At 38.5% G+C, this 26155-nt stretch overlaps 4 protein-coding genes across 11 annotated transcripts in view; 3 read left to right on the top strand and 1 right to left on the bottom strand.

Moving 5' to 3' along the window:
* epha6 (eph receptor A6) overlaps window positions 1-5479 on the top strand; it is a 162299-nt gene extending 156820 nt beyond the window's left edge. The window contains exons 15-17 of the mRNA XM_051403099.1: window positions 1012-1205; window positions 1515-1664; window positions 3035-5479. Of these exons, the coding sequence (XP_051259059.1) occupies window positions 1012-1205; window positions 1515-1664; window positions 3035-3149 (459 nt within the window). The 3' untranslated portion in view covers window positions 3150-5479. The remainder of the gene's footprint in view (window positions 1-1011; window positions 1206-1514; window positions 1665-3034) is intronic.
* Window positions 5480-6497: 1018 nt separating this feature from the next.
* On the top strand, window positions 6498-10203 carry LOC127365228 (ADP-ribosylation factor-like protein 6). 4 transcript variants are annotated; one of them, XM_051403111.1, is made up of 9 exons: window positions 6498-6782; window positions 6989-7039; window positions 7147-7208; window positions 7343-7411; window positions 7514-7608; window positions 8372-8501; window positions 9019-9074; window positions 9407-9419; window positions 9713-10203. In XM_051403111.1, exons 1-9 carry the CDS (start codon window positions 6660-6662, stop codon window positions 9744-9746), a joined length of 633 nt encoding a protein of 210 aa, XP_051259071.1. In that variant the 5' UTR covers window positions 6498-6659; the 3' UTR covers window positions 9747-10203. The 4 variants fall into 4 exon arrangements, with proteins under 4 accessions (XP_051259071.1, XP_051259073.1, XP_051259072.1 ...); XM_051403113.1 differs by lacking the exon at window positions 6989-7039; XM_051403112.1 differs by lacking the exon at window positions 9407-9419.
* Window positions 10204-10346: 143 nt separating this feature from the next.
* On the bottom strand, window positions 10347-18084 carry LOC127365225 (F-box only protein 47-like). Its single transcript, XM_051403105.1, has 10 exons — window positions 17832-18084; window positions 17059-17220; window positions 16730-16806; window positions 15292-15366; window positions 14229-14337; window positions 13667-13840; window positions 13417-13566; window positions 13099-13241; window positions 12267-12426; window positions 10347-10812 (listed from the first exon to the last, which is right to left on the bottom strand). The coding sequence occupies exons 1-10, from the start codon at window positions 18016-18018 to the stop codon at window positions 10712-10714; spliced, it is 1338 nt and encodes a 445-aa protein (XP_051259065.1). The 5' UTR covers window positions 18019-18084; the 3' UTR covers window positions 10347-10711.
* Window positions 18085-19583: 1499 nt separating this feature from the next.
* On the top strand, window positions 19584-24752 carry LOC127365226 (claudin-14-like). Of its 5 annotated transcripts, none has more exons than XM_051403110.1 (5): window positions 19584-19834; window positions 20043-20467; window positions 21673-21892; window positions 22062-22323; window positions 23432-24752. In XM_051403110.1, exons 4-5 carry the CDS (start codon window positions 22090-22092, stop codon window positions 23936-23938), a joined length of 741 nt encoding a protein of 246 aa, XP_051259070.1. In that variant the 5' UTR covers window positions 19584-19834; window positions 20043-20467; window positions 21673-21892; window positions 22062-22089; the 3' UTR covers window positions 23939-24752. The 5 variants fall into 5 exon arrangements, with proteins under 5 accessions (XP_051259070.1, XP_051259068.1, XP_051259069.1 ...); XM_051403108.1 differs by having other exon boundaries at window positions 21673-21913; XM_051403109.1 differs by lacking the exon at window positions 21673-21892.
* The last annotated feature ends 1403 nt before the right edge of the window (window positions 24753-26155 follow it).

Here is a 26155-nt window from a genome sequence, read left to right as displayed (position 1 = left end):
CAGATGAAATGGGAATTTACAATACATGTTGGAGTTGATTGATAGCATGTATTAGGTTTGGGGAACTTATTAAAAGACCAAGTTCTAGCTTATTTGAACTTGTTTGAGGAAATCGAACATGGGAGGAGGTTATGGGAAATAATAGAAGCTAACAAAAAGCATTAAATACGATGATGCTTCCTGTTTTGACCTTAATTGTTCTGTTCATCTCATCTTTGATTCGTGGTGTAGGATCAAGTAAGTAATCTGTCTTTATGCTGCAGTTAGACAGGCAGAGCTATTATTAATGCATCTTAAAGCAGCTCTAATCGATTTCTTTTCTTTTTTACACTAACATTGTATCAAATGACAACGTGAAAACAATGTAACAGTGTGAAATGGGTTGTATGTAGTGATGAATCTACAGAGAATTATCACCTGAATGCAGCAACAATGCTACATTATCACAGAGAAACAGTTATTGACCTTTCCTAAGCCCCGCCCCTTTGTGCTCTGTGCTCCAATAATAGTTGAGCAAGCCTCCTGTAATCCCGCTATGTGCAAGACAACCACATTTTAAAGATGTTTTGACGATAAAAGCTCATTTCAGCAAAACGCTAGCTAACTAGTGATTAATGTAAATTAGCTAGCAAGTTAGTAACCACCTTATTGCATAATAAAGAAAAGATAAAACTGACATATAGAGTAAGACACTACTTAACTAGCTAAGTAATCTAATCATTAGTTAACTAGTTACATCTGAAAGCTCATGTTAGCATAATACTAGCTAATTAGCCATAACACTGTAGATTATTTAGCTTTTTCCTTTTTACCATCTTCAAAAGTTGGTTGTCTTTTAAGCATAGACGAGTCTAGCACATAGCGTATGTAAGTACAGGAAAGGAAAAGGTTCCTAAAGGGGCGGGAAGGGTCAACTTCAGTCACAAGTAAACTAGTTAAGACACATAATTGAAGTTCTAATGAAGCAGCCGTCTTGACTTTATCCTTCCTCACATCCAACCCTCTCTCCAGGTGATTCTGTCTATTGAAGAGGGCTACCGGCTGCCCGCACCGATGGGTTGCCCCGTGGCCCTGCACCAGTTGATGCTGCACTGCTGGCAGAAGGAGAGGAGTCATCGGCCCAAATTCACAGATGTTGTTTCCTTCCTGGATAAACTGATCCGTAACCCCAGCAGCCTGCTGCCACTGGTAGAGGACATTCAGAGGTATACTACTGAAGAGTTATATGATATCAAATTAAATGCAAATGCACTGTAAGTTAATTTTAGTGGAAGCAACCTGGGACTGTATTTGTCAAGTATCTCTGGGGAGTACTGTTACCTCAGAGAATCTCTCCTAAATACAGAAAAGGATAGTTTTTACTTTCCTAGTTAAGAAAGTTTATAAAATGTTGTCACTCCTACACCTAAAACTGCAACCAAGTGTGTGTCAGTCTAAGAACTTTAAGGCCAGTTGTCCAACTCTGAGATGCTATAGCAGGATCTGACATTGTCTGCTTGTGTTTTTTATATTAGTCTACCAGAGTCTCCGGGGGAGGAAATGGACTACCCGATCTTCATCTCCATCGGCGACTGGCTGGACTCCATTAAGATGAGTCAGTACAAGAGCAATTTCATGGCAGCAGGCTACAACACATTGGATTCTGTGGCGAGGATGAGCATTGAGTGAGTAGAAGAGCCAAAACATAACCATTATTAAATGGCATGAAACCAAATAGGACCTATCTGTGCAGCAGCAGTGGGGATTTAAAGGGGCACTCCACCAGTTTTACCCATGGAGTTCAGTTTCAGTTTCAGTGATGTGGAGTACTATTCAGACTGTGAATGTCTCCTGTGGCTCTAGGGGGGAGATCAGGGGTATCTCAGTTTCAGCTTGAGGCTTCAAACTCTGACAGAAAGCCTTTGTTTCAAAGTTGGGGTATGGGGTTTTAAATAATTTAAAGTTTTTATCAGGCAGGGATGGTCTAATGAAAGACGCTATCCTGTTGCGTTAAAGGGTTTTTGTAGCATGACTCATACTAGGGGATAAAAGTCAGGATATTTGTGCCTCTGCTACTTTGATTACTACCATTATTTTTCTTACAAGCGCCCCAACTTTATATAGGTGTAATACTAAATTGCTAAAATACCACTTTAATTACATAAATTATTATTTTTGAAGATAAATGTATTTTCTTAAATACAAACTAGATGTTTTGTAATGCATACCAGGTATATGATAATGAAATCCTTTGAAAGACAATTCATTCATTCTTTTCATTTTCAATATAGAATCAACAATAGGAAAAAATTAAAAAAAATATTTTTTTTTATATTTTGTTATTAATTTATGAATCCAACACAAAAAATAACAATAACAGCTTATTTCATGTACTTTAGATTTTATGCTCAAGTCAAAAATAGGAAATGAAAAAATGAGCCATGGACTGAAATTCAGGCACAATGTCAACGCTGAGCTGATTAGAGACACAAGGTTTCGGTCCTGCATCAAATTCTTAGTGTGAAAATAGAAAAACTACAGGGAGTAAGTACTTTACAATTATACAAATAATATAATGCCAAAATCTGTGGAATACAAATTAAAACAGAGAAAGAATTAATAAAAAATAAAAGATCAGATGGACATTGCAGAATACAAATTAGGATGATATTATCCGTTGTTGACGTGTTAATTGTTTCAGCTGTTTTTGAGAGATTTTGTTCCTGTTTGATTGGTTGATAAAGCCCTGTGGTTGTAGTATAAAGAATATTTTGTTTTACATAGTGACCGAAACATTTTGTCTCTAATAAACTCAGTGTGACTGTGCACATGTTCTCACATACATACGATGTGGTGGAGTATTTCAAAGTGAGATTATTTTGTCCATCCTGACATCTGTGCTGAAAACATCCCTTCCTTTTACCAGACAGTGTAAACATTGCCTACACGGCTCAGAGGGTCTGCCTGGAAAAAAAAACAGGCAATGAAAAGTCCTCACAAGTTAAGTAAGTGTTTTGTGTGTTTGTGCGTTTCTGTGCTTCCCCTCTCGGCCTAGAGATGTCAGGCGTCTTGGGGTGGAGCTGATCGGCCACCAGAGGCGGATCATCAGCAGTGTTCAGACCCTCCGCCTTCAGCTACTGCACGAACAGGAGAAGGGTTTCCATGTATGAGGACACCCTTTAACACATCCTGGGATGGACAGATAGAAGGACCAGACGGAAGTGAAGTGTAGACCGTTGGACAGACAGTCTACAGCCTGTGCCTGAGTCTTAACCCCTCATACAGGAGGTCATTGGACAGACCACCACAGCAGACTGCCCCCTGGTCTCCCTCACATCCAGTAGTAACAGACTTTTTCCTACCATACACCCCTTACCCAGTATACCTGGTTCTGCCAGACTATTACAGCCTGATAGACTTTAAAGACTGGCCCAGGCCCTCACTTAGGGGAATGTAATGCCTTGTTGCAGCAGCAGTACTTTGTGTGTGGAGCAACAATATCTAGAGATGTAGATTTGCAAACTTAATCTACTGAATCCTTTGACTTTTTGTTGTCGTTCTTTTCTCGCTCCGAGTTATGTGCTCATGTAGCTGCTATCGGGTGTGCAATCGAAAAGTTTTGTCTTCTGAAAAAAGTATCTTGAAGTATTTTTAATTTTGGAGTTTGATAATTTATCATGGAGGTTTTATTTGCATTGCTTTAGTTTACCCTCTCTCCAGAGAATCTGGTACGCTAATACTTGAAGAAAGACGTGAGAAGTTATGGAGATTTCTTGAATGTTTAAAAGTGTATAGACAATTAATCGATAATTATTATCATAACCTTATATCTATATATGTGCAGTCCTGTATGTGAAAGCCCTAGTAAATCTGGATCTTATTTAAGATGTTTTATTTATTTAAGATTTTTATCCAAATCAGCAATACAGTATTATGCAGTCACCTCAGTATCTCAGAGAGAGATGAAGAATCGTGCAATGAGAGACCTCTTGCTGACGTATAAAACATGAGGCTCACACAACACCCTCCACCTATTTTTATTATCACATGCTAAGCTTGCAGAACTGGATCCGTTGCCTTCATATGAATAACCATACAAGTCTATTCTGACAGTTTTTAGCAACCAGTGTACTCACAGTTGTGTGATAAGCCCGATTTTTTTGGATTGTGAATGTTATACATTGCCTGAAAGTACACAATCTCCACTGTCTTAACATATGAATGTTCACAGAAGTTAGATATACATAGGAGATGTTTGAAATTGTCTGGAAACTTAACGTGGACTTATATGGTTCTTCAGAAATTTGCTGAAATACTTCCACACACACTCAATGTTTCTTTTGCCTGCATACACACTAAATACAGCCAGTGGTTTGGACTTCTGGGACAAAGTCGATTCAAGATGTCAGAGCAGAATAATCCGTCCGAATGGAGCAAAGCCACTGGAAGGATTTCAGAGTGATTCGACTCCAGTCTGTACATTGTGGTCATGTAAAGGTTGTGGCATTTGTGGCAGTATGGGAAACAGGTGTACATAAACGTAGTCTGAAATGCAAACTGTTGGATCTGCAGTAGATGATGTCAAGTTGTGAGACGTTTGCCAATGAAATTGGCATTTTTCTTCATTCTCTAAGTCAGTGGTGAATAGGCCAGACTGCAGAATATAACTAGTTATTTGAGTTGGAGGCAGCAGAAGAAGCTAAACCCTGGTGGATGGAAACCGGAGAGAAAAGGAAGTAGTCTTGTCCACCAGAGAGAGTAAATGACTTTAGAGAAGGCAGAGAGAGAACAGAGAACAGCAGCATCATAACTCATCATGTGTCATTTTACCATCAGCAGTAACGCACACACACGCACACACACACACACACACACACACACACACACACACACACACACACACACACACACACACACACACACACACACACACAGACATACACAGACATACACACACAGTATGCCTTACAGTCTGTTAACCATGCAAGACAGAAACACTTTATAGAGTAGTTCATAAGTTTCAGTGCAGTCACAGGACCTAACCATTAGTTTGAGTTGTATTCCATATTCAAGAGAGCGACCGCCCCTCTACAGCTGTGGTTTTTCTTACAAACTGGGGCTCAATGATTAATGTCGAAGGCAGACTGGATCTAGAGATCTTTCGGTCACAGCGAAATTATGCATCCAGGCCTTCACGAGTTGGAAAGGTGCACGCACACATCCAGACACACACACAGACATACACACACACACGTTTGCGCACACACATGCTCACAGTCACCACCCCTCTACAGAATATGGAGAATATCAGATGCTGTTTGTTTAGCATGTTCTACTGCTGAGCAATGTTAGGACATTCTTTTGTACAAAGTACAAGTATACTTATAATTCTTGTATTTTATTTTTCTATAATTTCCAAAGAGATGTTGTAGATCTTGCACACTGTAAGAGGCAGTTACAGCGAATATTTATTTGCAAATAAAGATGAACAGTTCTGGTGGTTGACTGCTCATTTAATTTTGTTCCGATTTTTAACAAACAAAGAGAATTAAAACAGAATTGATCCAAAGGAGGAAATACAATCTTTTATCTTTCAGGCTGTTGAATGTCATTGTTTTCAAAGTGAAATCTCACTTGGTTAGCCTCATCTCTTTAATTTGCTTTTAATGTATATTTTTGTCAAATACATTCGACTTTTACCACCTCTTCACCTGTCAGTTTTTATAAAGTCGTTCACATGACTGATAACCAAAAGGTGGAGCTGTTGGACCGCTGACCATCTCCAGACCTGCCATGTGAGTCTAAATCATTGTGAAAACTTTCAGAGTGCACACATGATATCATATTGCTGAGAGTTGGTCTCATCCCTCTTTTTAAACGTCATATGTCCCCATTATAGTTACATTTCCAGATAGGGGCCGATCTAGAGAGGTGTAGTGGATTGGAGGGGCATCTACCTCTCCAGTTTGGTGTCAAATGCTGTCAAATGTATTAAGACATTAATTTCAATTAATTCATATTTAGATTAACATTTGGCAAGTTCAATTAAAAAAAAGATAAAGAAAAAATGTATTTGGAAAAATGTCTGAAGATATTTCTATGTAATTCTTTACTGATGTCCCATAAAATATCTTTATTTAGGGTTTTTTCCAAGCAACTCTCTTGTCACCCCTTGAATATTTCTCTAGGCCCACCCCTGTTTCCAGGGTTTATAATAAGTCAATATAAGTTTAAGTTTATAACGACCACATTTTAAGACATTTCTGACCTCCTTTCCTATTTTACAGTGACATTTGTGTGTGTGTTATTTATTGTATTGCACTCAATAAAAGATTGCTTGAATTACTGTAAAACACACTGACTGACAAAACAGACTGTTCATGGCACCAATTAGCTAAGGTAAGGAAAGGTAAGGTGGGGGCCTGGAAAGCTCCACACTTCACGATTAGGTCACCGGGTGGTTCACAGAGCTTTAATTCACTCTAATAGGATTACCTGTCACAAGCTGGGATGCCCAGGCGGCATCTCAGTGCTTGTGACACTACTCACAGCAAGCACTGGGAACTAACACTATTCACAACCATGTTTATCATTGTTGTATGTATGTTTAATTACCAATAGTCAGACTATCTATGGGGTGATGCGTTGAAAGTTTAATGGTGTAGCATCAGTCAAGTCTAATGGGGCTGCTGGACAAACTTTCGGGCTGGCTCGGCCTGAGGAAGAAAGAGGTCAACGTTTTGTGTTTGGGACTGGACAACAGCGGCAAAACTACCATCATCAACCAACTCAAACCTTCTAATGTAAGTGAATGAAACTGGGCCTTATTGTTAGTGTATTTTAACACTGTAAAAACATTATTGTGGAATTTAGAGGTCTTTATGTGCTGTGTGTAGTCCTGTAATGTGGGTACACAAATGTGTTATATATTTCTGATAAATACTGTGAGAAGGTCCTGTCAAAATCTCCTTTATTTCACTGCAATCATTCGCTGATTGCTTGTTTTCAGCATTCGAATCATTTAGGCCCATTGTCAGAAGAGTGGAAACATGTTAGTCAGGTAAAGCCCGTATCATACTTTCCTTATACTATTTCCTTGTTGACATACTTTTGCCGTTACTTGTCTGTTTCTTGTGTGTTTGTGTTTGTGTGTGTGGATGCATGCAGACGCAGGCACAAGAAATAGTCCCAACCATTGGCTTCAACATTGAAAAGTTCAAGAGTTCAAGGTAGAATTCTATATATATGTATTGTGTATTAATTAGTTTTTGACTAGTTTAAAGACATGAAATTAAAATGGGTAATGCACCAATAAGTATGAGTCTAAGCCGTTGTCTCTCTCTCACTCTCTCTCTGCATGCAGCCTGTCTTTTACAGTCTTCGATATGTCCGGGCAGAGCAGATATAGAAACCTATGGGAGCATTACTACAAGTACGAAACACACACAACATGCCCATCACTCATCAAATATTAAAACATGTCACAGTAACCTGACTCCGTGTCAATTATAACCTCTTCCCTTGTCCTCCTCAGAGAAAGCCATGCCATCATATTTGTCATTGACAGTGGTGACAAACTGAGAATGGTTGTTGCCAAAGAGGAGCTAGATACTCTTCTCAATCACGAAGGTACCGAATACCTGCACCGACTGTTTTTACTCCTTTTGTATGAAAATACAGTAGGGATACTGTAGTACCCATAGTTTTTGGTATTTACAGTAAAAAGCATAAGATACATTATCAAGCGTGGTTCAGCGTGGGGTTTTTTTGGTATTAATATTACTATTAGCTGTGTCTTCGGTTTCAGTTCTTAGTATCCTATTGTCTAAATGTCAAACTTTGTGGCATGCAAGGCTCAGAGTTTCTGTGTTTTCAGCCCATTTTATTGGCCACCTTAATTAATAACTGAATCATTTCCAAAAAGATATTGTAGATCTTGCACACTGTAGGAGGCAGTGAATATTTATTCCCAGATAAAGATGAACAGTCCTGGTGGTTGACTGCTCATTTAATTTTGTTTCGATTTTTAACTCGGGCAAGAAGAGAGAATGAAAACAGAATTGATTCAAAGGCAGAAATACCACCTTATATCTTCCAGGCTGTGAAATATCATGGCTTTCATTGCCAAAGTTAAGACAAACCTCACCAATCTTGCTTCACCTCATTGAAGAAATGTTGTTTCCCAGTCCCTTCAGTGGATATGACTTAATTGAAGGTTCATGTGTTTTCAGTTCTACTTTTATTGGCATACCCTCAAGAAAGAAAATGTAGGAATCATTGAAGTCACAGTTAGCTTCGGTTGAATAAAAGCTACTGCTTGACTTCTTTTGATAAACTCAAAATTAAAGCCTTTTATACTCTCCATGTCATGATGTTTTGTTTTATTACCCAGATATCCGCTGCAAAAAGATACCAGTATTGTTCTTTGCCAACAAGATAGATCTGCGGGACGCTATGTCTTCTGTCAAGGTCTCACAGATGTTGTGTTTGGAGAACATCAAAGACAAACCCTGGCACATCTGGTAACATATCTGTCAAATGTTTCCACCAGTCCAAACCCATATTTACATTATTTTCTTCTGCTTCTGTGACCATGTTATTGTTGAATATTCACTCTGATAAAGTTTCTCAAAGCAAAGACAGACTATAAGTTTATCTCCCCTGGAGTCATTGTTCTCATGCTACTTGGATTAAATTGGCTGAACTGAGCCAAGCCCTGTAACATCCCCATCTTCAACATTTTGTGCTTCCAGAGTTACAGCTTAAAGTCTTAAACAGTGACAGTAAACAGAGGCTTGTTCACTCACTGGTTACTTGTCCACGGCTCAGGTTAAACATTAGCAGGAGGCCCAGCAACAAGCAGGTATTCAGAAGCCATGGCTATTTTTAAATATGTGTTTTTTACCCTGTTTACTCATTAGACAGATGGAAGGCAGGTGGATTAAGAGCTAGCCAGATTTGAACATCCAAGAAAAGTCATGAGAAAGTGAATGTGTGCCACGAGGAGATTAACTCCTCTGCATCTTGTTTTTTTTTTAGTGCCAGCAATGCCATCAAAGGGGAGGGCCTACAGGAAGGGTTGGACTGGCTACAAGGTAAGTTTTTAACTGGTTATGAAACAGTCTTAATTTAATACTGATGTCTTTATATGACCTACAAGACCATCATCAAGAATATTGGCTGGTTCTGTATAGTTATTCTTAATGCCTGCCACCAGGTCGGATTCATCTTAAGGTCAATTAAAACATAGCAGTTAAAATACTACAATTTTTGTCCACAGGGGCCGCCAGAATCAACAACACAAAATATAAAATTTAAAACTGGAAAAAAAAGATTGTGTTAAATTGTGCTCAGAATCAATGTCAGTGCTCAAATGTCTAATATATCCACCACCTGTATTATTACATGTCTTTTCTTATATCCACAGAACAAATTGGACAGTAAGTATCATCACGCTGTGTCATGTCAACATGTAAAGTGGTTGTGGTGGTAGATTGTATCTCAGTATCTCTCTGGATGGGATTTAAATCACAGGAGAGCAAAATAAATGGCTATAATTAGCAATAAGGAGAACAATTATGTAACAATAAAATAATAAATCCCATCCAAATGAGGCTTTTGTGTGGTATATACTACAAATCTTTTCAATTTGAATATAAAGCATATGTGTTGTGTACATTTTCTGATCCTATAACCCATTAAAAATATTGTTCTGTTTTTTCTCCCCTGCCAGAGCATATCAAAACAATGAACAAATGAATGACTGAAAAGCCTGCGACCGTGGACACGATGTGCTAACTGGATCTCATTCACCACTTGGGAGTATTCATCACACTTGACGTCGTAGGCCTTAAACTTCAATGTCAAATAGCCCAGTACTTCCAATTATTTGAAAAGAAAACCCTGCTAACGATATAATTTGTACATGACTACTAAAAGTAAGTGATTATTTAAAGCAGCCACCAATAGTTAGTTAACAGTTCTACATTATTACTGACACAAACATGAATGCAGTCTAAATAACATACTGTGAACTCAAAAGATCCTTAATATTGTTTCTGTATACAGTAACATTTACATATTTTTATTTGAAGCTGCTTGTTTTTTTTTTTTTATTCCATGATGCTTTAATTTATTTAATCAACTGAACTTTTTTTTTGAAAATGCTGTCAGTGCTTAATATTGAGCCACCTGAAGGATAATAAAAGCTTGTTACTTGCTGAGTGCATGCAGTGTTTCTGTTTTTGTAAAAGGGCGGCCACATAATGCTGCTAAAAGCTTAAAATATGTAAAAGAAGACAAAATAAAATTGAAAATACCATTTTAATAAACCATACAAAAACAATGTAATCATTGTATCACAACTATATTTACATAGAGGTTCAATGTGAATAAATAATAAATAAATATTAAATACAAATTTACATGCAAGATGTTTTAAGAACAAGATTTTAAAAGAACGAAATATATAAAATTTGTATAAATAACCATACTGTTTGGCAAAAGTAATTAAATAGCTCAGTTTTCAACCAACAAATGCAGTGTTGTTTATAGCATACAGCAAACTCTCAACCAAATAATGCTCAATGTTTAACAACGTTCAAGTCTGTCTTCACCTCCTGTCTTAGTATTGTTGTAAAGGTCCATCACTTCTTTAGTTATTCCCCTTCATTATTGCTGGTCCCTCTATAGCTTCCACATCTTTTTTAACTTTTAAATCTGCGTCTATCACCTATTTGAGGAACATGTGGAGGAATTTAGTGTGGAAGCGAGCACTGGAGTCCAGGAGGATACACAGGGTCTGGAAAGTGTCCCTGTCTTCAAGATGGTTTCCTGAGAACAGATAATGGATTAATGACTTTTTGTATCACTTTTAATTTGAATCTGAGGCATTCTGTGAGCTACTCAGAGGACTGTATAAGGCGGTGAGTGGTTGTCAACCTGGAGTTACAAGATAAATCTGAGGGTCCGTTATATTGTAGGAAAGACAGAGGAAAAGCATTTCTGTATCATACAATTATGGGTTTGTTTGTTTTTTTATCCTTTCTTTAATCTACCTCAGTTAAGAAGTTAATACAAATGAAACACTCTGATCAAGTAGTCTAAAATCAATCCAAGGTTTAGTTTTTTTTATGGCGATTGCCACTTATTTGCTCAGTTTTTAGCTCTTAGCTTTTCATATATTCACATTAGCAGAGTTAAACAGTTTTCTTCTATTATTTCATGTTTTATTTTGACTCCTCCTCCTGTGTGTTGTTTAATTTCACTTCCTGTCTTTGTCTGTTTTCCCTTCAGTTTTGATTGTCTAACCCGCCCTGATTATTTTCACCTGTCTCTCATCCCTGACCTGTGTATTTAGTCGTTCTGTTCCCTTGTTTGTGTCAGTTCATCTTGGTTTTGTCCTTGGCTACTTTGCTCCTGGTTGTTTTTGCTTTGCCTGAAGCTGTTAACCTACCTGCCTGCCTGCCTGCCTGTACCAACACATGCCTCTACCTGTAAGCTCAATCTATATTAAATCACCAAAGGCATCATGCTGCCCGTCTTGCTGCCTGTCTTGCATTTGTGACAGATTGCAGCAGTCCAGATGTATTATTGTCCATGAGCACGGGTGTGGATTAATAGGGATGTAATCAGAAGCAAACAAACAAGGGTTTGCTCTAGGTGACGAAAACACATCCACCTGAGCTGAAAATATTTTCAATAAAATAACGTGGGAATAAAAGGATTTCCCAGAATCTGTCTGAGCTGTTACACACACAGACATCCACCCATCAACATAGACTTTCAAAACAAGAGGCTCCATGCAGCACTTCTCTTCTATATAAAGAGTGACTACTGTATCCATAGAGTACATATATTTGTATTATATTATATAATATTTTCAATTTATAATTGTACATATCAACATCTATCCACTATCTATACATATGTGATTCCCTTGGTTATTTTTCATTCAATAATTTATTATGGTAGCTTTTTCCCACCATTTCAGCTTGTAGTAACTGTTTCTTCATACTTTTATGATTGCAATATCACATTACAGTATTATATAATTCAATTGTTTTTTTATTTGTATAGCTCCGATTCATAACTAAAGTTATCTCAGGACACTTTTCAAATAGAGCAGGTCTAGACCGTACTACTTATAATGTGATACAAGGAACCATTTCTCCACAGGTTCATGTTATCCGTCCCAACTTTTTATCAAGATGAATTTTTGGTGTCAAGACTACGATAATGACTTTCTGAAATTCTAATTTACACTACAAAAGGCTGTCCCACCTTACCTGCAACAGAAAACTCAAAAATCTCCCTGGTGACCTCTGAAAACATGTTCTCCAGTTGTTGGATGAAGCGGAACCTTTCAGGAGGAGAGCTGAAGACTTTGCAGATCTGCTGCACCAACTTCACCGCCCAGGACATGTGGTACCCGTCCTTCTCACACACCTAAAGGTGAAACCAAACAAAACAGAAAAATGCCTTTTCACATTACAAAAATGTTGTAGCTTTACTTAATAGAAGGTCAGGTCCTGGTGACCATGACAAGTCAAAATGAGGCCAAGGTCAAAACAAGGAAATTAAGCATGTGATAAAACAGTCAGGAGAAACAATTACACACATTGTTAACAGAAAAATACCCTTTCCATGATATCAACCAGCCTTCATTTAGTTTTCTATATGACCCTATGAGGAGCTAACAGAATAATTGATCAAAATCAGCACCATGGACAGCACCAGAGGCTCTTGAAGCACACACCTGACAATTAGGGGAAACTGAAACTGTCGCACTAGGAGAGACCTGTCCAATGTATATATGTCCCTGCCTTCTGCCTAGTGCTCATTCCTGACCCTGACCCGGAATGAGCTAAATGAGTCACAACAACCAAGGCAAAGCAGTAGGTGATGAGTTTAAGATGACTCATTTCACATCAACTGTATAATGACTATGTTGTTTAACTATATAATATCAAATCATAGATGATGTCCAATATCTGATTCTAAATTAAAAGCCAACAATGGCCAAACACACTAAGCAGACTAAAAATAAATTAGACTTCACTTGAAGCCAATTCCCATTACTTTGTTCAGCAGAAGATAAAAATTATCTAGTATTCTCACCAGTATGATGTACACGATGAGTCTGGAGATCTCAAGAAGTCGTCCGTTGACGGCCTTGCTGGCTAGAACAGTATAGCAGAGACTGCTGCCACACAGCACCAAGAGACGAGCCACATTCTCCACATGCCATGGCTGGGGAATGACTGGAGGTGATGAGGAGGAAGAGGACAATAAGTCTACAATCACCCTGCATCTTAGACTTATTATTTCTTATCACATGGGGGGCCAAATAAAGTATCTATCTATCTATAACCTTAATATGTGTCTATCTGGGGGGGTGTGATATGAAAACATTTGAGAACCACCGAAGTATGATACCAATTATCTCTTCCAAGATTGTCAGCATCGAATTGGTGGTCCAGTCTTTGACTTCTGGTTTTCCAAAAAGCAGGAGGATGGCCCTGGCCAGGTCCCACAGAGCGCTGTGAGGAAGCCCCCTCTCCACCAGATCCTGCCAACCAAGAATGCCTGCATGGAGGAAAGCACCTCACTTACTAACTATTGTCATACTATACCACATCTCAATGAAAGAGAAACAAACATGAAAAAAAAGGTAACTGTATCTTACCCTCAGGCCTCAGAGGTCCATAGAGGATGAACAGTAAATGTGCCTGGCTGACCATTGGCCAAGGCTTCAGGAGTTGCGTTAGCCAGAACTGACAATCCGGCTGGTTAGGCCACGGGTCCAACAGAACCTGACGACAGAATAAGCGGAGCTGTAGCTCCTGGTACCACCTCACCCCTGAGGACAGGCCAACAAGTAAAGAAAGAATAGTTTGTTTGTATCAAGCCTTTTAAGACTTTCACAAGGCTCAACAGTAAAAGGCCCAACGTCAGTAAGAGGCTGTAAAGTCACCCACAGCCAAAGATCTGACTCAGGGAAACAGAGATTAATATCTTAAATACAACATAGACTTCACCAGTTTTCATCAAATTGTTTAATTTTCTGCATTCTGCTCGTGCCATCAGAGTGATTTTGAAAGATGTAGTAATCACACAGAAAATCCACACTCCAATTCAACTTTAATAGAACAACGTCCTCTCTGAAAGACTGCTCTCCATAATATACTTCTACTCTGTCCTCTTTCGTATTCAATAACATTTTCCCTTCCAGACACTGAAACACGCACCTGGTTTTCCAGTGATGACTGTCTCAGTTTTCTGCAGCAGATTTGTGAGGTCACACAGGAAGCTGAAGACTCTGTTGCACTCCAGCTCATCCCAGCCTGCGATCAGTGTCTGTAAAGTAATCAACAGAACACACCTAAACTAAGGATGTCCCAATCCGATCTCAACGATCGCTACTGGCACTGATCAAGACATTTTTACGAGTTTTATTGATCCCATCTTTTACTTTACTCGTGAGGCTTTCATGCACGGTGCAGCTATTGTCAGCTCTCTCCGCTGTCTCTTTTCCTCCACTCTGCTCAGCTCTGTGTGTGGGTGAGAGCAGAGGCAGCCCCGCCCGCTGCACAGTTTCACCACGGGTGGGGCTGCCTCTGCTCCGAGGAGAGAGCGGTAGAGATTCGACACAACTGCAACCAACACACCACTGCAAGTGCAACAAAACCTCCCGCAAATGAAAACCCAATAAGAGTAATTAATTAATGTAATCCGCACAAAAGATGTAGACGGAAATAAACACTCAGCAAAATACAGTTCATTCAGGTAACTCAGCTAAAGGCTGTAGTGAGAAACTCCCTCCAGACAGAGTAACAGCTTTAATGCAGGCATTGTGTTTCTTAATGCAATGCAGAGCTACTCAACTGTCAGGCATGTACATTGGATTGATACTCAATATTAAATTACTCGGTTTTCAGATACTGGGACAGGACACACAAGTGAAAAATGATTCACAAGTGGCCTGAGATTTCTAAACAATCATATACGGTTGCGTAGGTGTCTGAGGCGATATAATATTGTACAGATGGGATTTTGTGTGTGTGCTGTGTTATGTGAGCTATAGTCGAAAAAAGACTAGATGTAAGGAGGATTTGCAAATGCACAAAACTTATTAGCGCCATAGAAAGCGTCATGTCATTACTACGAGGCTTTAACAACAGAATGTAGTAGAGGAGGATCTCCTGAAGCTTAGAATCTGCATGCAATAATTATCTATCTGCCCTTAGCTGTACCTGGCTTGTGATTTCACTTTTATTAATTTCAATTTCTGTCTTTGTGTGAAGCACTCACCTGGAGGAAGACTCCATAGCTTGAGAAGCCGATGCAGTCTGGTGTTAAACACTGCTCCAACATGAAGCAGGGAATCTGAAACAGATCAGTGGGACAGCTTTTATTTTTCCTCATAATTAGCTGGTTATGATCAATAAAATGTGGAGAGAAGAGAAGAACTCAGTTGGAAGCACATCCTTAAAGTTAAAAGTTGTTAATATCTGATGAAATGATGTACCTTGAAAGAATATATGGCATATATTGCTAAATCGTTTCCCTCATGATTCAACACTTAAAATATAAATATAAAGAATTAACTGCATGTTAAGTGCACGTTCATGCCATTCCATGTTCTTCTCTTTCCTCTGATGCAAACCTTTCTTTTCTACGATGTAAAAAAAAAAAGTGTAAATGTAAAGAGAAACTCAGTAATTCTTACTAATACAATTATTCTGACTCTAAAGCGATGAATACATAACAATGGGCCTCATGCAAGAACCACTCGGATGAACACATTCATTCTAAATTGCTGTTAGCATTGATTTAGGAGAACTTGCGGCATTCACCAATTTTCTCTTAGTTAGAATTTTTTCTTATGCATGAACACAATTTAAGCTAGAAGTCAGGTCACAATTAGTCTGCTATTATCCAAACACAAGTTTTTTCCATATATTGGATTACTATAAACCAATTTTCGATTTCCTATTTAAAATAAAACTTCATAATTACATTGACATCATCCTGTTTGACTGTACAGTCCTAATTATAATACAGCCTAGAGCTAAATGTATCATACAGCCGAACAATATCATCATTAATTTAAATTGGCTATTAATGGGGTTAAAGTTCTCTTCACATTAAGGTAAACATCTTCTGCTGCAATGCCTGACAATCCAACGTCACCTATTATGGAACATGTTCTTTCGTCTGTGATGCAGACTTTCTCTTAACCCCTGCCCGCTGAGTTCATCGATCACCTGGCTTTTCCACTTCTTCAGCAACAGTACGACCCTCAGGTGAATTTTTTCTCACTGGCTGGCTTTAGCAGGTCCTTTAATTCCACACCTGACGCTGTTAAAAATTATAAACTTTCCTTTGTTGATCTCAGAGAGCAGGACTTCAGTCTCCAAACTCGTAAAGTTCTTCTTTTTACTCTTCCGTACCATTTCATAAACACATGGGGCAGGCCCTGTAGCCTTTTATGGTATTTTTGGGGCGTTAGTTGTGCAAATTGTCTATTCTCATGAACGCGTTCCATTACATACAGGTGGCATTCATCATTTTCACGCAGGTGATTTACACAGAAATCGTAAGTTAGGAGTGTTTGCTAAATCTAACACACAACACTTGCATGAGTACAATAAAAAAAAGTGCGAGAAAGTTAAGATAGGAATAGGAAAATGTTCTTGCATGAGGCCTGATACTGATTACTACTTCCTCTCACCTCTCCTTTTCTTACCTGTGAAAACTTGCTAAAGATAAACTTTAACCTGTCCTTTGTTGGTAGCAATAGCGTGCATCTCTTGAACAACAAACCTGAGACATTGAACACAAGAGCACATTATCAAATAATAATATTCTGGTCTTTAAAAGCCCTTCACCTGACAGGGAAGTTTATCCCCAGTACCGTGTGGTGATCTTTAAAATGTATGTTAAACACTGGGAGAGGCTATCAGCAAAATGACTGCCACAGATCAACAGCTTGTTAGTTATATAAATCTGTCATATAAAGTCCGAAGAAGAGCAAAACAAACTAAAACATTCATGAAAACATGAACTGCCACTTACCCAGGTCTCTGTAGCGTCCAACAGTGAATCTCTGTTCAAGACAGGTGGAGCGGTGAAAGCTCTGAATGATCATTTTATTCCTCCAGGCCAGGGTGGAGATGTAGTTCGCAACGTACCTCGTGATCTCCTTGGACACCATGCTGAACACGCTGATCTCCAGCACTGAAAAAACACACACTTTTTATTAATTAAATATGTTATATGTCTAAATTTATCTTTTACAGTGCACTATATAAATTCCCCCTACATCAAAGAAGTTTTAAAAAATCAATCAAATATTAGGACTTAACTCTTAACACATTCTACCAAGTGCTTTTTAAAGTATTACACAACATTTATGGTTAATATACGTATAAAACTTATAGTTTATACTCGATATTCAGAGTATTTGTAACACTTCAACAGCTTATTAGTTGAAACTCAACAACTGTTTTCTGAAATTACACCACTGTGGTTAAGGTTTGGTTCGGTTTAGGCACAAAATACAGTTAAAATGTCTCAATAAACTACCTCCAAATAAAACTTTGAGTACTTATATTTATCCCTTACTGTTTACTTTGTATTACCACTATATGTACATTATCAAAGTCAGCAAAATACATGACAGCAAGAAAAACACAAAACTAAATACTAAATTAATACTAAATATAATTAAATTCAGCTTAATCACACACACAAATCTACATAAATTACAGTTCATATTTGTTAAACACAGTTAAATGACAATGCCACATTATTATATTTATTGTTATTACTATTATTTTGTCACCTACCAGACAGTTCATCCAGGACCAGGTCGAACACCTCCGACGGGAGCTTGTGGAAGCAGCAGCCGCTGAAGGTGCTCTGGCTGCGGGTCACGATGGTTCTGGCTGGCCGGGACCGCGGAGGGGTCCTCTTGTGTAGCTTGGATTTGTGTGTCAGTGTGTACATCCCAACATTTCTGGAGGCTTTCCTCATTGTTACCCACCGACGCTGAATTAAATGTGTTTTAAAAAAATAAATAAAAATCTGACTTGAAAGTAAAAAAAAAAAAAAAAAAAGACGCTCGTTAACTAAAACCTAGCTAACCTAGCTAACGTAGCTAACCTGGACTTGTAGACAAATAACAAGTTTGTGAGTTTATTAACTTTTATATTTAGTAGTCACAGACTGAGACGTATAAGTTAACAGGCATACAAGCTCACGTTAAAGCAGTATACTCACTCACCTAACACTTACCAATACGATTAATGTAGTAAATTAATGAATTAAATAAAGGAAGTAAAAGTCAGCTGCTAGCTTAACTGTCTGATGATGAGTCAACAACGGCGCCAAATACAAGATATTATACTGAGAGTCACCTTTTTATTTATCTATTTATCTATTTATCTATTTATATATTTATCTATTTATATATATACATACTGTCAGTGTAGTCAGCTGAAGTCTCCAAATCAACAAGTATCTCTACCTCCTTTGCTTTGCTGTAAGAAAAGAGGAAAACTATTCAGTATCCAAGTAAGACCTCCCTTTAGGATATAAATATAATAATAATAATAATAATAATAATAATAATATATTATTAAGGTTTTTTACTTTTAATAGACAAAAAAAAACTATTACTAAATAGGCAAGACATAAAACAAAGGCTACAAAAGGTGGATAAGATGTTTATTATGGAAAAAGTTAACAGCTGAAAATGGTTTATAGATATATGGTAAGTTCTTATATCTGTTTATTTATTGTATTCATTTTTATCTTTTTGTGTGTTTTTTTTTTTTCTGTGGTCTTTTGTCTATTTTATGAAATGCCATAAAAGAAAATATTTATTTATAAACTGAAGAAATGTTTGAATTGTATGGCACAAATAAAAAGTATCCAAAATAATAGGTAGGTATTAAAAATGCTATAAAAGTAATGAATAAAGTATTAGCAGAGGCTATTACACCTTAAAATGAAGCAAGAGTTAAATATTCAATGTGTTCAGTATTGCAGTATTTATACTACTAGACGATAGTTTGTTCTGAAATAATAATATTAATACTAATTAATATTATGGGTTTAATAGGTTATCTGGTCTTATATCAATAGTTTTGTTTCTCAACTATCAAATTATAATCCAGCTGTTGATCATAAAGTATATTTAATATAACTTTACCCAGTTATTCAACTATTTTGGCCGATTAGTGACTGTCAGGAACAACTCTTACCTTTCTCTTTAGTATTAGTTCATAAAGTTAGGAGACCTCACATAACTCCCATCATCGCTCCACCCGACCCCCCGCCTGAGCAGAGGTCTAATCAGCCAGAAAGAACCATAGTGCAGACTGCTGTGTATAACCACATATATTGTTGAAAAGATATGTGTAGTACAGAAAAAGTACAGCTTTTCAGACATCTAAAGACACGTCATGGTTTGTGTGTTCCCCCTCCGGCACTGTGCGCAACAAACCAGCTATGCTCAGCAGCTAATCACAGGATTATTCTGCTTAACTAAGACTATTAAGTGTTCCACATTCAAATGGCGTCTCCCACAGGCAGACCTTGGAGAGGATCATCCCTCCACTACAGAGCTCTCACAGAGCACTGAATACTACACAGAGGACCCACGGGAAGGGCCGGGGGAAAGGAAAGGAAAAAAACCCTTGTATACCAACAGGATGTCACGGTAGGTTACACTTGGGGCACAGTGGGAAAGAGAGAGATGAACTGCAAAGGAAGAAGATGAACTTTGGAGGATCACAGAGATAAAAACTGCATTTTTTGAATGACCTCACCTGGCTTTTGCAGAACAGTATGTACCACACACACACACACAATGCACAATACACAGCTCTACTCTAAAGCTATCACCTTTGCAGTGTTGATAGAGTATAGTAGTGCTTTCACTGTTTAAATGACCCTTAATCACAGTTAATGAACATTTATGTGCTTCTACAAGTTGATTTACTGATTTCTTTCATTTATTTCTTTCATTTTATTCTCCATTGTTTGTGCAACAGATGTGGAGGTGCAGAAAGAGCTGATGTATTGAGACAAGAAACAGCACATCCAGTGAGAACAATGTCTCTTCTGTCTTCCTTTGCTTGGCATCGCTGCTCTTGCCTCCGGGTCCGCGGTTGACATCGGCCCTGTTTATCTGTCTAGAGCGACGAGCCAGCACTGGGACTGTCTCTCATGTCATCTCTGACATGATGCTCCTGACGCTGACAAGGGATAACGCTGCTGCTGCTGCTGATGATGATGATATCTAACACTAGCCAGTCACATATCTGACAGTCCTGCAGCACAGACATATTGTTAAGGCAACAGCAGAGACAGAAGGAGCGGGTCAGTGTGGAATCAATGCCAATGGCCCTATTTATCTGGAAGTGTGCCGTCTGGACACCTGTGACCACGGCTCTGTAATCCTCGTGTAACCTTGTCGGTGAGTATTAAATATTAAAAATGTGAAAATTAAGCCTCACAGTATTTCATAGTGTAGATATACAAGTGACAGAGAGTTCTGGATATTACATTGGCTTTCGCTGTTGGATGATTCGTGGGCAAACCGACGTGAAATAAGATGCCTTGTCACAACTTTTGCCTTCGTTCCTATTGTTATTCCTCCAGTGTAGTCGATCATTAAGTAAACACAATGAGGGCTTGTATCTCTGATATTTTAAGAGGCCCCAAGGTCTGATACTGAAAGAGAAATCCGGCCCTATAAACAGCCTCTGTTCTCTCAGGAAGTCAAAACAATGAGCACAGTTTGGTTTGTCTGATTTAAAGGGGCTGTTTTATATTCTTGCTGGGTGTACAACAAATAATAGATCTTTTTTTTAACAGCAGCCATTTTGACATAAACAGTAGGGTAAGCACAGGTGTTACCAATGATACTTATAAAGGTTTCTGTTTTAGGGTGCTGCTGTTGTAGGCCTTAATTAGTATCATTTATAACATCTGTGTTTACCCTACTATTTAATGTCAATGTGGCTGCTGTGAAAAAGGTATATTTTGCATTTTAAGGGGCAAAATCTACTCTTCCTGGGGTCCAAATTATTTGCAAGTTAATTAAACAATATCTTAATTGTTGACATTGTATTTTTCATTATTCAAATAATTAATAATCTCATTATTCAGGATGTGTTTTCACCTGGAAAACATTTAGTTCAAAACATTGAGAAAGTACAAAAGTAAATGCCTAACTACACTAATGAATGTCACGTGCTCTTATTGTGAAAGAGGAGGGTTTTTAGCTGTGGCCTAGAGGGCAGTTTACAGCCATGTGGGTATTTATAAATGTAGATCTGAGTGCCAGGTCAGCGTATCCATAATAGGCATACTATTATATTTATATACTGATATAATTTGACCAGTTGTTCCAACATAAGTCTCTACTGTTTGGGGCCATTCAGGTAGAAGCACTCTGTCATTTAGTCCCTCTCTCTAAATACCCTGCAGAGCTGTAAAAAATGTTCAAAGTTAGTGGTTTATAACAGTACTCTCAGCTTGGGTGGTTTCTGTAAATGTTTAATTTCCTCCCTCTCTCCTTTCCTGAGGGGTGGTGTGGAGCTTAACAAATAGACGCCTGTGGTTTTGCCCTCCAGAGGAGAGCGTTAAATAGGTGAAGCTGAACATTGCTCTCATTAGTTACAGATGCAGTCACCTGCCACTCACCAGAGACTGATGCCAGAAAGTTTCCACAGCTATTTCTGCCCGGGGACACTTGAGGAAAGGCTCAGACTCTGTGACTGGATGTAAACTCGGTGGAATTTATTGTACTTGCTGGGGACCATGCAGATAACAGGAGGAATCCAGCCTCATCTCCAGCCTGCGGGAACTGTAGTTTTGCTCTGAAAGTGTTTCTCTTGTGTGTGGCGATACATTGTTTGTGTGTGTTGATTTTCCTTCCCTTCCATCTGTGGAGCCAATGTACATTTCTGAGCCTGCCTAGTGGCATATGAGACACAATTGTCTCCTAGATACATACCTACATGTTAATCAACAGTGATTTCAAACTGTAACTTTGCACTTTGCAGTGTGAGCATCCGTCCGTGAGAGTAAATCATGGCCAGCATGGCGGTTCAACTCCTTGGCTTCTTCTTGGGGCTGCTGGGGTTTGCAGGAACTGTGGTTGCAACTCTGCTCCCCCACTGGCGCTGCACAGCCTATTTGGGCTCCAACATCATCACAGCCACCGCCTACATGAAGGGCCTGTGGATGGAGTGTATATGGCACAGCACTGGCATTTACCAGTGTGAGATGTACAGATCTCTACTGGCACTGCCGCGCGACCTGCAGGTACAACACACTCACCATTTAGTCCAAAGCACCTTATGTTGTCATGGGAAGATCGACTGAAAGGACCAAAAATGATAATCTAATTACAAGTATTTTAATAATGCGTTAATCGCAGAGTTAGTTAATAGTTTCAGTTAGTTTGGTCGTTTCGGTTTAGCTTTAGTTTTTTATTATTTTCACAATTAGTTTTAGTTTTTTTGTTATAATTTTGGGGGTATTTGTCAGGGGCGAGATTTAAGAAGTTCAGAATATGTGTTATAATACAAATATATGGACTCAAAGTCATGTTGACAGCACAGTCTCAACGATATTTCCTGTATATTTTTTATTTTATTTTAGCACAATATTATTTTAGTTGGTTTACTTTTTTTCTAGTCTAGTTTTTTATTTTTTATTTCAGGTAACTAAAATGTTTTTTGAAGTAGTTTTAGTTTAGTTTTAGTTAATTATAATATCCTCGGTTCATCGTTTCAGTTATTGTTCATGCTTACCATTCTCTAATTTCAGCTTCTCAAATGTGAGAATTTCCTGCTTTTCTCTGTTTTACATCATTATAATCTAAATATGTTTTATTTAAACTATTGTTAGAAGAAAATAAGGAATTAAAAGACGGGTATTTGGACTTTTTCAGTTATTTTTTGATATTTTATTGACAAAACAGTTACTTGATTGAGCCCTAATCATTAGTACATAAGCAATTTTTAAATACACTGATAGATGGACAGAAGTAGCTGTGTGAGTAACCGAAATTATAAGCAATAAAATGGATTTTTGCTCTATTTAGTACACTACACTCAGTGATTGTGTTTCTATTTACTCTTGTATGACAAAGTAGCAACACAATCATGCGGCCCAATGTTTGCTAACGCTAGCAAACTTTACATTATTAAGTCCTTTTGCTCACTTCATGATACTTTACAACTGGTGCTACTGTGAAACTACATTTCAGCATTCATCATTATCCCATAAAAGTTACAGTCTTTAAATGTAAACGGGGTTATATGTAAAACAATGTACACTGAGACAATGTAAACTTGATTTATTGCCAATAACTGCTACAATACAGAATGACGTTTATCAAATGTTTGTCTTTTCTCCTCCACATCAGGCTGCCCGGGCACTCATGGTGCTCTCCTGCGTCACCTCAGTCCTGGCATCTGTTGCTTCTGTGATGGGGATGAAGTGTACCCGTTTCGCCCGCGGCTCGCTAATCAAGTCTCCCCTGGCGCTGAGTGGGGCGATTTGTTTCCTCTGTGCCGGCCTGCTCTGCCTGGTCACCGTGTCCTGGACCACCAATGATGTCATCATGGACTTCTACGACCCTTTCCTCCCCAGCGGGATGAAGTACGAGATCGGCCTGGCTGTGTATCTTGGCTACGCCTCGGCCTGCCTCAGCCTGACTGGAGGACTGGTGTTGTGCTGGAGCAGCAGTGGCGACAGGTCACAAAGCCGTCCCCGTATGCAGAGGAATCAACCATTATCACCTCCCCCCGCCTTCAACCACATATATCCTCCTGCTCCACTGTACAAGCCCCCCGAGGCCCTGAAGGACAATCACGCTCCCTCGCTTTGCTCCCTCTCTAGCAATGGCTATAGGCTCAATAACTACGTCTAAGAATGGAGGAAATACTGACATGATAACTGTGAATGTGAATGATTTGGACAAAAAAGGATATTGTATAGATAAAAACAGTCAATTGAACACTTCATAAACTTAATCTTTAATATCTTTACAGGTGTTTTTGCCTCCTCCATACCTATAAAACAAGTGTGAAAAAGACCAGTCGGTTACAATACAATGTTTATTTTTGCCTTTAATGGACAGGACAGGTGAAGATAGACAGGTAAGGGAGCAAGAGAGGATGACACGCAGCAAAGGGGCCACAGGTGGGATTTGAACCCATGGCCGCTGCAGCACGGACTCAGCCTTGGTACATGTGGCGCCACAACACCGTGTTTGACAAAAAAAAAACAGAAGCATGACGCTTTCCTTTAACTTTAACATGATGAGATCTGAGACACCAACGAAACTCTGAGCCACAGTGTCTGTGAGAGACAGAGCTGAAACCTGTTGACCTGCTGCTGTGCTCCTGAGGAACCAGAAGGTGGCAGTATTTTACAGTAAATAGTCACAGAAGAGACTACAGACATAAATCAGATTCCTCATTCTGTGCTGTTAATGGGTCAGCAATTGTTCTGTCACTTCCTTCTTGTAGCCTACTTTCTTGTTGAGATTAATTCCAAAGCTAGTTAATTTATAATAATGCAGTATCTGTCAGACTTATGGTTGTGGTTACCTTCTGTTATCCCCGGCAGGCAAGTTATTATCATTTTTAATCATTATTATTATTTTAAAGGAAATGGATTGGTATTGTTTCAGTTTTCAGTCTTTTTATGCCAAAGAAAATAAAAAAACAATGCATATTTTATTTAGTTATTACTATATTTTTTCCAGAAGATTAACACAGCTGTAATTAATCACATTAATTAATAGCTGTGTTCCTTTTCATGCTCCACCTATGACCACTGGGATACTTAAATGGAAAAGAGCCATTGTTAACACTATTAGTTCCCACTGCTTTTCCTGATATGACAAGTCAAAACTGTCTGCTGTGACAGAGGCCAGGTGACATATTGACACCTTTTGGCCTAAAATCCAAAATGTTCATTATTTACAGTTTAACCCTCAGGACATATGAGCACCAGATCTAACAGCTGAACTCTGTCCAACTTTAATCTTCATGTACATTTGGATATGTATATGGAAGATTTGAGCAAAGCTTAAGAAAAGCCACTGGATGGCGACAGAGGTCTTTTGAGAGTTCAACCTACAGCCTTCAGTTAGAAGTCCTTTCTATTCATTCAGACTTCATCATTTGTTAGATATACTATAGGCTCACAGTTGATTGTTGATGACTTTTCATGGATGGCACAAACTAGAGAGTCTAGTTCACCATATATGTGAAATGAATTATCATTTGTTGCTGCTGAGTAAGACATTATTTATGACTCATTTTGTGAGGCTGTCTGCCTCTAAAACTACCTCTTACACTGTGGAAGTGTTCTTGAGGCCTTATTTGTTAGAAAACCTTCCAATTAGAGCCGCCCTCTGTCTGGCAGCCTGACAGACTCTAAATTAGAGGACGTGTTACAATTCAAGAAAGTCACTTATCTTCTTTCCCTGCAGTCAGACTAGTCAACATTTCTGTTATGCCAAGGAGCTCATTTATATTGCTGGTAAAGCCACTCAAAAAAACAATTATATTTAGTTTAGAATTCAGTAAAGGGAAATGTTGAGTTGAAGGTATAAGGAGAAAGAAAAGGCTTCACAGCAAAGCAAATTATGATAAATGTAAAATGTTTCTGTTGTGGGCACTTTCCCATTTCAGCACCATGCACAGAGGTCTGAATGCTCATCCTCTATCTCACTGGATGTGAAGTTAACACACTGGATTTGGTAACATGTGACTTAAAGTGGACTAAAAGTGACCCAACAGAATCTCCTGTGAATCGCCATTGATTCTTCCCACTGGCTGGTGCCTGCATGTTTTTAAAAAACGCAGCAAAAGTACCCTCTTGGATGCTGCTATGGTAGATAAAACATAATAAAGAGCCCTCTATGGAGCTCTTTCAGTGGAGAAAATTTAGTGCAGTGCCATATAGGCTGCACTACATACTGGAAAGAGATCTGGAACTGTTTCACCATAAATGCATCCCGACTTTCCTCGCTGGTGCCCCACCACATGCTCAACCAGCCTGTCTCACTGCTTTTCCTTATGACTTATTGTCTATTTATACAAGTTTACAATTTATAGTTGTATATGTTTAAATG

Source organism: Dicentrarchus labrax, unplaced genomic scaffold (assembly GCF_905237075.1).
Source record: "Dicentrarchus labrax unplaced genomic scaffold, dlabrax2021, whole genome shotgun sequence".
Taxonomy (NCBI): Eukaryota; Metazoa; Chordata; class Actinopteri; family Moronidae; genus Dicentrarchus; species Dicentrarchus labrax.
This window is presented reverse-complemented; position numbering and strand designations above follow the sequence as displayed.

Excerpts from the sequence above, each read along its gene's own strand:
- LOC127365225 (XM_051403105.1), bottom strand. The coding sequence starts at position 18,018 with ATGAGGAAAGCCTCCAGAAATGTTGGGATGTACACACTGACACACAAA. Across the intron at positions 13,567-13,666 it reads TGGACCTCTGAGGCCTGAGG|GCATTCTTGGTTGGCAGGAT; the intron begins GTAAGATACAGT and ends TCCTCCATGCAG. Across the intron at positions 13,242-13,416 it reads AATCTTGGAAGAGATAATTG|TCATTCCCCAGCCATGGCAT; the intron begins GTATCATACTTC and ends CATCACCTCCAG.
- LOC127365228 (XM_051403111.1), top strand. The coding sequence starts at position 6,660 with ATGGGGCTGCTGGACAAACTTTCGGGCTGGCTCGGCCTGAGGAAGAAA. Across the intron at positions 6,783-6,988 it reads ACCAACTCAAACCTTCTAAT|CATTCGAATCATTTAGGCCC; the intron begins GTAAGTGAATGA and ends GCTTGTTTTCAG. Across the intron at positions 7,609-8,371 it reads TACTCTTCTCAATCACGAAG|ATATCCGCTGCAAAAAGATA; the intron begins GTACCGAATACC and ends TTTATTACCCAG.
- LOC127365226 (XM_051403109.1), top strand. The coding sequence starts at position 22,090 with ATGGCCAGCATGGCGGTTCAACTCCTTGGCTTCTTCTTGGGGCTGCTG. Across the intron at positions 22,324-23,431 it reads CACTGCCGCGCGACCTGCAG|GCTGCCCGGGCACTCATGGT; the intron begins GTACAACACACT and ends CCTCCACATCAG.